Below are 12,003 nucleotides of genomic sequence, written 5' to 3' on the forward strand. Positions count from 1 at the left end.
TATATTCAAAATTAATTAAATATACTATTTATGAGAGATGATAATTTACTTAATATTGTCGTTGGTGGTAATAATATAACAAGGAGTAGTATTGGTTGTGAGTGGAGGTTATTACGGTGCAAGGACAAGAATTAAGAGAAAAATAGAGAAAGGGATATAAATAAATTACTAAACATAGAGAGAGTAAAAGATATATATATATACACACGCGAAGGGAGAGGTGTGAGAGAGTGAGTTTGAAGGGGGTAGAGAGAGAGAGAAAGAGACGAGGTGAGGGAGGGGGTGTGCGAGAGAGGGTAGAGAAGGGGGGTTTTTATATGAGAGAGATGTGAAATCACCATTTGTCTCAAAAATTTAAGATAACGAGAAGAGGTAGATTTTTATTATTTGTATTATATTCTTAACACTTTTCTTCACGTGTGACTAGTGTCTTTTTTAATGAATAGGCTCAATACGTAGAATATTTAATCAAATGAATAGAATGTAGAGTTAGGATTCGAATTCAAAACTTCTATATTATGTAAAATTACTATTTATTTTAAAAATTTAAATTGATAAAAAAATATAAATTTTTATTATTTATATTATATTCTTAACAATAAAGAGAGTCGGATTCTAGAGAAAACTTACGAGAACGAAAGGGAGGGATGGGGCTGGGCCTATTGGGGTGGGTTGGGCTGGGCCTATTGGGGGTATGGCCAATAAAGGCACAATATGTATTTATTAGTGCATATATGTATTATATCCTGATGTATTATATGAAAGAGATGTGAAATTATCATTTGTCTCAAAAATTTAAGATAATGAGAAGAAGTAGATTTTTATTATTTGTATTATATTCTTAACATTTTTCTTCACGTATGACCAGTGTCTTCCTCAATGAATAGGCTCAATACGTGAAATATTTAATCAAATGGGTAGAATGTAGAGTCAGGATTCGAATTCAGAACTTCTACTCTGATACTATGTAAAATTATCACTTGTTCTAAAAATTTAAATAGATAAAAAAAATATTTTTTTTATTATTTATATTATATTCTTAACAACAATGAGAGTCGGATTCGGGGGGAACTTACGAGAACGAAACGGGAGGGATGGGGCTGGGCCTATTGGGGTGGATTGGGCACTTTTTTGGGGTTATTACACGAAAAATGTGAAGAAACTAAGAGTGGAAACATTTGAATTGAACAAAAGAGAACGAGACTTAAGTAAGTCAATTAGGATCTTAAAAATGATAGTATCAGAGTTAGTGAGAATGTCCTCGAATCTTGCTATTCCTTACAAGCCAAATCTCCTAGAGAATGAGAGACGACAATAAGCTAACAAGTAGATGAAATTGGTCCGAGCAAGGAGAGGTAAGCCACCAGTGTGGCTTGATTCTTCCAACTATCAAAGGTAATGAAATTGTAATAAAAAAACATAAGAGAAATGGTGTCACACAATATACAAAGACATAATTAGCGCTCTCTAAAATAGACTTAAGAAAGTCATTTTTACTAGAGTATTCATTTAATAAATTACATGGAGATTACATAATGTTATAAGTATCTTATTATCATGAAAATCAAATCCTTAATAAGATAAAATCTCTCCATAATTGAAATATCTTCATGGGCTGATATTGAGAAGTTACGGGAAGCTTATTATCAAGAAGTTATCTCGCTTAATGTCTTAGCTATAGGGACGACGAAAGAAGAGTACTGTTCATCGGTCCAAATCCGAGTGATCTCTTTTCCTTTGAATTAAGACGCAGAAAGATTATTTTTCTTGTAACGAAAACTAGAGTTATTATATATAAGATGTAGCAACAAGACGGTCTCTGGATCTACTGGTTTATCAATCCTGTTAGTTATGGTTACCATTTCATTAACGTTCTTAGCCAAGGCTTGATACAGAGCAAATACAGTACTAGCTAGCTAGATTGAACGCCCACCAGAAATAGAAGAACGAAATTGGCCAATAAAGGCACAATATGTATTTATTAGTGCATATATGTATTATATCCTGATGCATCATGCACAGGTATACAGCGTACATACATAAAACATGTAACTAAACACTCGCTCTAGCTAGCTAGTATGCGAGTACATTAAAGAACAAAGGGTGCTGCTAATTAAAAGGTTATTTGAATTAGGACCCTTTCCTAGAGAAGTTTGTATCTATTTAGATGTCCATACAACATGATCCTTTGGAAGGAAATGGCAGACAGGAACAGTTCCGGGCTTAACTTTGAGCACTTGGAAGGCCAAATGTTTTGGGTTCCATGCTGATGTGTCTGTGTGGCAAATGGCTACAGCTTTAGCTTTAGTCCCGTCATTGCCCACCAATGGCACCAGATAAGCCTTTGTGGTACGTGTTGTATGGCAGAAAAAGACAGCATATGCATAGTTCTGCTTGTGGCAAACAACAGCTTTGTTGCCCGCCATCTTCTTCACTCCTGGCACGACAGTATAATATTTCTGCATCTGGGTTTCTTTTCCCACCTCCGTAGAGATTGCCTGAACATCTTTCCCTATTTTCGAAGTGCTGAAGTCCACCATCGATTCTAATGATGTTGCACAGTATTTTTCCTCCCCTTTAATGCCCGGTTTTTCACATTCTTCAATTGTGTTCTTTATTATGTCAGCTTCCGGCGATCCGGGCTTGAGTGAAAACTTGTTCAAAATTTCCGGCAGCCTGTTGGATGAAAAGGGTATTGATTTGGCAACTTGGCGAGGCAAAAAAGTTGCAGCTGTGTTTGAGTCTTGAGTCATGAAGTGCAAGTTCATTCTTTTGCCAGGATGCATATCCTTTTCCAAGAAGAAAAGAGCTACGTTGGGATTGTCATGGAGTTGATCCTCAGAGGCACCATATGAATATGAGAACGGCATTCCCTGTTGACCAATTCCAACACTGACTCCCCCGCCTGGCTGTCCTGGAGAGAAAGTCACCCCGACTTCCTTCTGATCATCCTTCAGGTCTGCAACGTTAGAAACATGAACTAGAGACTTATTCAACTTACAGATAAATAAATACGATGATAGAATTAAGCATATTATATATTACTCGAGCGAAAAAATTTGAAGGACATATAAATAATCAAATTTATCTTTTTCTATTAATTTAAATATTTTGAATAAATGATGATTTTACGTATCAAAACACACAGAGATCATCATTAGTTTGACCCTCAGCTTTGGACAAGTATATAGTACGTAGTACTAATTTCAAAAAGAAAAAAGATGAAAGAAAAGTCTTCTAATTCTATATTCCAACCAGGTTGCAGAAGATCAATGACGGCTCTAGGCATTGGTGCGTTTGGCAGCACAGAGTTCCAGTAATCTTTCGGGGTCAGAGCTGCATGGCTTGCCGCCACTACTGCAAGCTGCAAGAGACGAAGTCTCGATCGTTTGGTTCCATACGAATAATAAAAATATTAATTGAAGTACTTAAATCATATGAATGCAAATTAAAGTGCTCTTTTAGAGCATGATAAGAATTTAAATAAATAAGTTCAGACGAGTGAAGGATTATAAAGCTCACAGTGAGAAAACTGAAAATCTGAAGAAGATTCATGATCTCCATTTAAGCCGTACGTGGACTGCGACAAAGGATGACACTAGGGGAGAAACAAGAGCTGAAGTAATGAATAGAAGAGCAAGGCAGATTGTGAATTTATAAGCGAAATCATGGGTCCAGATCGAGAAGATTCATTCATGTGTAGAAGAAGACAGGCCAGCTTCGTCACCTGCTTAATTACTTCTACAGCCGCCGGCTCATATACTTAAAATTCATTTATGTCAATTGAAGCTTAATTAATTTGTACGGTTGACGGCGTCGGCGCGGTAGAATTCGGAAACTAATAAAGTCTACTCCAAAGTACATGATCAGTTTGCAGGATGGTTTATGGCAGATTAATCTGTGAAACATGAGTAGCAAAATTAGCTTAGGATAAAGAGGGAAATTTCGCTCCATACTTGCTCCATTTTTTTAAGAGGTTTAAGTCGAAATTACACTTAAAATTGTCAATTTGTTAAGTGGTAAGAAAAATATTTAGTATACAATTAAAGACATCGATGATCTTACGAAAAAAATTACGAATGATATAGTTTAATGTACTTGGATTGTGAAATTTTTTTATTATAAAATATATTTAACACATCATATTAATTAAGCCACGCCATTTTACTTTTTTGTTTTTGAAAAGTCAAAATTACTTTTAATAATTTTTAAAAATACAAATAAAAAATAAGAAAAAAATACAAATTTTTCGTATTTAAATCTACACAATCTCTTACTATTCACACTACCTTCACACACCACAGTACATTTTTTTAATTTTTTTTTCTTTTATCAAATATTTAATATTTGAATAATGAATATAAGAATTGAATTAGTTTAAAAATAATAAACTTAAAAATAATTTTTAAAAAAATATTAAAAAATTTGATGTGTGGAGGTTAGGGAAGTTGTGTAGTATTGATCTTTGTGGTTTATGCGGTTTTTGAAAAAATACAATTAAATAAAGAATTTCTCATATAGTTCTGTTTTCTACTGTCATTTTTACATATTTTTTATGCATTCAAGTGATGTGATTAGCCAAAACAGTTATTTTATATTAAAAAAATAACGTAATCAATTATATTAGTGGAGTGCACAATAAATATATAAAAATAAATAAATAAATAACTGTACGTAAAATATTTGTTTATTTCTCGTAATAATTTGTGCACGTGTTTAATGAAACTGCGGTAGGATTCCTTTTGCGTAGGATTCCTTTTGCTCTTTCGGCGCTAGCTACAACCAGCACTAGTGCGCGGTGCGAGCAATGAATTCAGTTTCTGGTTGATGAAGAAAGTGGGTAAATTAGTTTATTTTATTTTATTCCAGCATTCATTTTTTAGGGTCTAGGTGAGATCGTCCACATGATCACTCGCAATGAAAGAATTAACAGAAAATTAAAAAGCCGAAGAAGAGATCAAATGTAGAAGAAGGAATTTTTTTACGTCTAAGTACTTGCTTAAACTGAAATACCGTACCCTTAACCATGGAGCCACACAATTTTTGCATTAATCCTGATAATTGTAAGAAGCATCCGATATGTAAAAATTAGAGAACAAGCAATGGAGTTCAGGTTTGAATCGTTGATCTCAAAAGAAGGTGCTAGCTAGCTCTCAGCATCCTCATTAAACACCAAAATGATTTATACATAATATTTTTCATAACACTTTATATAACTATATTTTAAATTAAGAGTATTTTTATAAAACATTTTATAAAAATAATATTATTTTATAAAAATACCTTCATCTTATAATATTATTGTAAAATGTGTTATAAAAATATATTGTGCATATATCATTACTCCTATTAGATATATTAAATTTTAAATATTTAATTTTAAACCTCTCTTTAAAAATACTCTCTCTGTATTAACTTGGAAGCAAATAAAGTCGGTGATTATTTAAAGAAAGGATAATGCTACGGTTACCGCTCAGTTTTTCCGATTGAGTTTTCCCGTTGTACGTGGCATGCCACGTCCTTCAAAATCGTTTTATTAAAAAAAAAAAAAAATCTATCTCCCGCCCAACCCACCCTCCCCTCCCCTGCTCCCCATTTCGCGTTCAGAAGTGAAACCCAAACCTGATGTTCATCCTCTGTCGACCCCGACCGTGTTTAAAACTAAGAAAGCTAGCCACTTTCTTTTCGGTGCCATCTTCCGGTACATTTCCTATTTTTGTTTAGTCGTTTGGAATTTGTGATTGACTGAGAGGGCAAAATCACCGAAAGGAGAGAGCCATATAGAGTTATCATCAGTTTCAAAGAAAGAACTACCCACGGTGATGTTACGACTAGTTTGAGCAATAACAGAAATTGGAAAAAGCAGCAGCAGGGAAAAGAAAAGAAAGTTGGAGGAAGAGCAGAAGCCATTACCAAAAGCAATATTTAGCTTCAGACAATCGGAAAAGGTGGGTCAGGGTAGGTGTGACTGGTGGATGATGGGTAGCTTTTATTATATAGTAATGCAAATCAAACTCTTAAATTTCATGGTCAACATGGACAGGTTAGAGTCCGGTGAACCATGGACAAGTGCCTTTTGCCTTTTTGAAGCTTCAGGCAGAGACTTGTGTTTTTAATTTTTGCATTGGTTAGATATTAGAATCATGTCCTAATATAATTTGTGTAAAAGTCAAATTTGTTTATGCGATTTGGGAATGTTGTCATGGTGACTGGTGGAAGAAACAGGGGTCGTGTTGGAATAATTAAGAATAGGGAGAAGCAAGAGGGAAGCTTTGAAGATGAAATGGGTTTCTGGGTTTCTCGGGATGGGTTTCTCTGGAAGGTTGAAGACGAAATGGCTTGAAGATGAAATGGGTTTCTGGGTATCTGGGTTTCTCGGAAGGTTGAAGATGAAATGGGTTTCTCGAAAGGGAAGACGAAATGGTGCGGGATGGGTTCGATCTATTAAGATGAAGAAAGGTTGAAGATGAAATGCATGTGCGAGAATTTGAAGACAAAATGGTGCAGGATGGGTTCGATCTATTAAGACGAAGGAAGGTTGAAGATGAAACCCATGCCACAGTTCGTTTGGACTGAAGACGAAGGAAGGTTGAAGATGGAACGAGAATTTTTAATTGTTAAACACTTACAACGTAGCATTCCATGTCAAGCGGGAAGAGGGAACGGGAAGGGGGAGCAGGGCGCATAGCATTTTCCTTAAAGAAAATAGATGTGTACAGTGTACTTGCAATGCACTGTCATTTACGCCCACAAATTCCAACTAGTTACCAGACCGATCAACTACCCTATATTGTTACCTTCTTCCCCCTTTTTTGTCCTTTTAAAAGGGATCATCCCGCAGTCACCGGTGTTTCTTTCAACACATAAATCGAAAAAATAAAAAAATTATCAGTTTGTAAAATATCGTAAAATAAGATATTTATAAGATATAAATTAATTTTAAAAAATAAAATATTATCATTTAACTGACATGAATAATATGTTTTACACATTGATAATAAAATAATTATAATTTGAAAGGTTGTTTATACGTCCGGTTATTATTTTTCAATGGTTTGAGCTAAAAATAAATTAAAAAAATCATTTATCAACAATACTTTAGCTCGAGTATGGGTTGGCACCGAATGAGGGTATCATTCGATGGTCCTTTCTGAGTTTCATCCAGCGATAGTAATGAATGGGGACCGAACGGGGGATTTTACTCTCCACGAATTTGGTACGGTACGGCTGTTCTAGCCTTCTAGACTTCTAATTAGCTATTTGTGATTTTATCTCATTTTATTATTATAATTTTTAAAATTTTCACATAAAATATAATAAATAATTCAAATTTTTTAAATCTTAAAATAATATTAATATTAAAAAATAATATTTTATTCAACTTTCATCTAAAACTATCTTATCTCATCTCATTAAAGCTCAATTGGATAGTGAGATGTGATGATTTTAGATAAGTTCAATAAAATATTATTATAATATTATTATTATTTTGAGATTTTTAAAAATTGAATTGTTTATTATATTTTGTATAAAAATTTGAAAAAATTATAATGATGAGATGAGATGGATTAAGAGTATTTCTGTATCTAAACAGAGCCTAAGAAAAAAAAAAAAAAGCTTCGAGTTGGCTATCAGGCTTGACAAATTGGGCAAAAAAAAAAAGAATTTCATTAATATGAAAACTCCACGTGGTTTGACTACGGTCAGGCCCAAGCCGAACCTTATGGGCCACTCCTAGTTCATAAAATTTGCCCTTTACACCGTCTAGCCATGAAATGGGCTTACATTCTGGCACTTTGATCCAAGTAAACGTATGGATTACATTATAAATTTATACAAATTAAAAATAGGCCTGATATTGTGATGTTAGTCCCCTTAGACTTAAAAAAATAATACTATACAGAATAATTTTATAAATTTATAAAAATTTATGTGAAGTTTAACCGGATTTATATGAGTTTGGATCATTTAAATGTCTTTAAAGCTTAATGTAGGAATAAGCTGGAATCCAACTTAATTTATACAAGTCCTTAAAGTTACACGATCATATACTCATTTTTTACCTAATTAAAAGACCAAAAAAACCAAGGCCTTACTTTAGATAATTGAACAGCGGAACCAGCAGATTTTGTCCAACAATACCACGTGAAATGATCATATGGTGAAGTGAAGCCATGGTTAGACAGACAACTTGGTTGGGCACACTTGATGAATTGATCACTATCCTTTTTTTTTTTTTTTTTTTTTAAGGAAAACAGACACAACTTCGAATCGAAAGGCTGCAATATTCCCTATCCCTTTGGTGGGCTACCGCACTATCTTCTTCGATCTTCTCCTGTCACACATGTTAGCAGATTTTGAGGTGTATCTAAGAACCTCCTTCTTTTTTTTTCCCACTTGTAATATCTCTTTATTATTATTATTAGTATTATTATTATTATGGATTTCTTAATTAAGACCCTGATCTTGTTTGTGCTATTAATCTAATTTGGTGGGATTGGTGTCACCCACTAATCAAAGGAAATTTCTTTTTGTTTCCTTTATGGCTAGAGTTCATGATCATCAGATAGTCAATTCTTGTGGGGTTTAATTATTTGGCATATCATTATTGGTGGGACGGCTTGCGTACGTTGCAAATATATAGTTCTCATCTTTGGGAAATGAAATCCTTAAAAACAAATCTATATATATATTATATATATATATATATATATATATATGATCATTGGCGATGACATTAATATTTCGCCAAGTAAAAGATTTTCAAATGATTATAAGAAACGTCGAAGCAGCCGTACTACGAGGAAAAAACCAGCAAAGTAATTCATGATATAATTATTAATCATGATGATCAGGCCAGGGCGCGTTTAAATATTTGATTATATATATAAATATAAATTAATGATTATTAATTCAATAATATTGTGGTTTTGTTTGTTTTATTTAGTTAATTTTTCTTTCATGATGAGTAAGCTGAGAGTTGCAAAGTCATGATATTGGATGGAGGGGGAAGCTGGGTGGATCTTTGTCATTAGCTAGATATCATTAATTGGTGGGAATACATCCAATTCCCATGAGCGTGGATGCGATCCCAATATGCCCAACCCAATTATGGGCATGATGGTTTTCACTGTGTACATGTAGTAATTAATTAATTAATTGATAATACATAAAATCTTTTTTCTGTTGGAAAATAGAGAACTCGACCCAATATATTCACCAGATTGTGGGCGCAATATATAGCTGAGTACTTTGCACTAATTATAAGATCAGGTACTACTTAATTAGATACTTCCAATAATTTATAAGAAAAAAAAAAGTACTAGTACTGGTACTACTGGTAATTAGCATCATCCGTCGTACTGGCCGCATGGCTTTGCTCACAAAGAATATTATTATTATTATATTGTCATTTTCATGTCTCTCCAACTCAATCATCATCTGCAGATAGCTTAATTTTCTAATTCCTTAATCTTTATATTTAATTTGATATGATGGTATAAATTACAATATTGCACTTCATTATAATCTTTTTATAATTACTAATTGGAATGGAAAGAGTGGACGAAAATTTTTGATTTGTAGTAGTACTAGTACTACACTATAAGAAAAATAAATACTGATTGTGATGAATTATTTGTGACAAAAATTGATTCATTTTGATAGAAAATAGTTATTTTCGTATAAAATAGCTGGTCATAAATTATCAATTTTTTTGTAATATTGTGTACTCAAAGTGTAGGTCTTAATTAGCAGAATATTGCCAAAGTTCTTCAAATTTCATGACTTGATTAATTCAAATTATCAAAAGACCCAAAATATAAAGATGATCAGTGTATAAGTACTTTGGCATCACAAATGTTTCAAATGATCCAATGGATCACGTTGCCTTGCAAAATGTCACGATGGAATAGAGCGCACCTAGCTAGCTAGGTTATGAACAATTTGATATATAGTACTAGTACTACTAGCTAGTGTACTAACCACATAATATAAAAGTTATATATCCTCTTCGAATCAAGAAAAAGGGTTTTGGACAATTGTGCTTTAAATCATGGAAAAGTTTCATCCCCACAACTGTCTAATCAAGCTTTGAGAATATATAAATAAACTGATATATATATATATATATATATATTTATATTTATAAGGCTCGTAAAAGTAATACAAAGGAGAAAGAAAAAGAAGGGGGGGGGGGGGGGGGGGAAGGTTTAAAGGAATATGGAAGTGATGACCCATGCATGCACACAAGCTGGGCCATGGACACTGATTTCCTCTCTTATATTAATGCTGCTATCTCCATATGGGGTGGAAGAAATATTTCTCTCAAAGTCACATTCCTTCATCACAATAATTAACCATTAATATAAGAGATTTCTTGAACAGATTTTTATTCCCTTTTACTGGTTTTTTGATTCAATGCGTCTCTATCAAATAGATACATCTTATTTACACAATGATACTTGATGGAACATAAAGTGTTATGTTGTTTAAAAAGACTTTAAAAGCTTTCATTTGAACTTATTTAATAGGAAATGTGTAATCATTAGGGAGAGAAGAACCCAGGAAAGTTTCAGCCAATAAGTCTACCTGATGGACAAAAGCACTATCGAAACCTAGCTAGCTCTGGCTAGTGTTTTATATATATATATATATATATTATATGTGTGGATTCTTTCATTTCACACGATAAACCTTCTGAAACTTACTAGTTCAACCAGCATGCAGCATCGTTCAAACTGAATAATAGATCAAGGTAAGCTACATACGTCGGGGAAAATAAGGTTTATAATTAATACAAGGATCATAAAATATGTTTGTATTTATTATGAACGAGGTTGTTCACTCCGCCGGTGATCAGTGATTAAATTGGCTAGGTATAATTTTCTAATTTTTTGTTTGAGTAATGTCATGCATGATATGTACCTATATAATATATATTACTTGTCTTATCTTATTAATTATTATTAATTATATTTTAAATTATATACATAAAATTGTAAGTATATATATATATATTTGTTTTAATTAACTGCAATATCTATGAATGTTTCATTCCTAGTTAATTAATTAAATTCCACGTTATTATACGTACCTAACTATCAGCCAATTAATTAGATATTTTTCTTTTAATTCCAGGCCTGGTAGTTGATCTCCATTAATAATATTATATATAATTCTCTTAGATTGAATTGAAGGGGCATTTTAAACGGGTCTAGACTTCACGTACAATGAAATCATGATGATCACAGCTTTCATTATATCCTTCGACTTTTTATTGCGTTTGTCACACTAGACACCATCTTTCACCATTGACATATCAGATCATTCATGTCTGAGTGCTTGAGCAGCTTTATTTATTTCAAGTACTTGCAAAGTAAAATTGCTTTACTTTCTCCTTTCCTCGTGTCCCCACTTAATTTCATGATGATTAGACTGATTATATAATTATTAATTAATCCACAGGATATATAATTAACGTTTCATAATGCTTTTGGTTTAATCGTGCATGTCTAATCAAAGTAAGATGCAAAAGATTGTCAAATAAATTACCTACAAATTAGAGTACTTTATTAGGTTAAAGTATCACGCGAGTCTTAGTTTTCCATGGACAATTATCATGATCAGACTAGTAATCACCGATTAATTTGGCACTTAATTACCCATTTTAATACTATTTATAATTAGTAGACGAATGATGCAAAGATCATCATGTTGCAGATCAAACCATGCGCTAGCTTGATGATTGGCTGCCAGCTTATACGCGTCGATCTGTGTTAGTTTTTTACTATTAATACTGATCATCATCTCATTCAACAAAGCAAGCTAGCAGCTTGCCCCCTGCAACCTCGAATATAAAATCATCATTTTTTGGCATTTAGTGGCCATATATATATAGGGATTTTTGTTTGGCATATACATATATATATATATAATTTATATATTTTAGAAAAAAAGGCCGTACGTAGGATGGAGCATTCGGCCGGAGGTGGCTTCCCTATA

At 32.9% G+C, this 12,003-nt stretch overlaps 1 protein-coding gene across 1 annotated transcript; it reads right to left on the bottom strand.

Annotated features, from left to right (window-relative positions):
- Positions 1-1,939: 1,939 nt before the first annotated feature.
- LOC118349245 (BURP domain protein RD22-like) lies at positions 1,940-3,633 on the bottom strand. Its single transcript, XM_035693025.1, has 3 exons — positions 3,523-3,633; positions 3,256-3,364; positions 1,940-2,959 (listed from the first exon to the last, which is right to left on the bottom strand). The coding sequence occupies exons 1-3, from the start codon at positions 3,562-3,564 to the stop codon at positions 2,160-2,162; spliced, it is 951 nt and encodes a 316-aa protein (XP_035548918.1). The 5' UTR covers positions 3,565-3,633; the 3' UTR covers positions 1,940-2,159.
- Positions 3,634-12,003: the final 8,370 nt, after the last annotated feature.

The sequence above is a fragment of the Juglans regia genome, chromosome 8, assembly GCF_001411555.2.
Source record: "Juglans regia cultivar Chandler chromosome 8, Walnut 2.0, whole genome shotgun sequence".
NCBI lineage: Eukaryota > Viridiplantae > Streptophyta > Magnoliopsida > Fagales > Juglandaceae > Juglans > Juglans regia.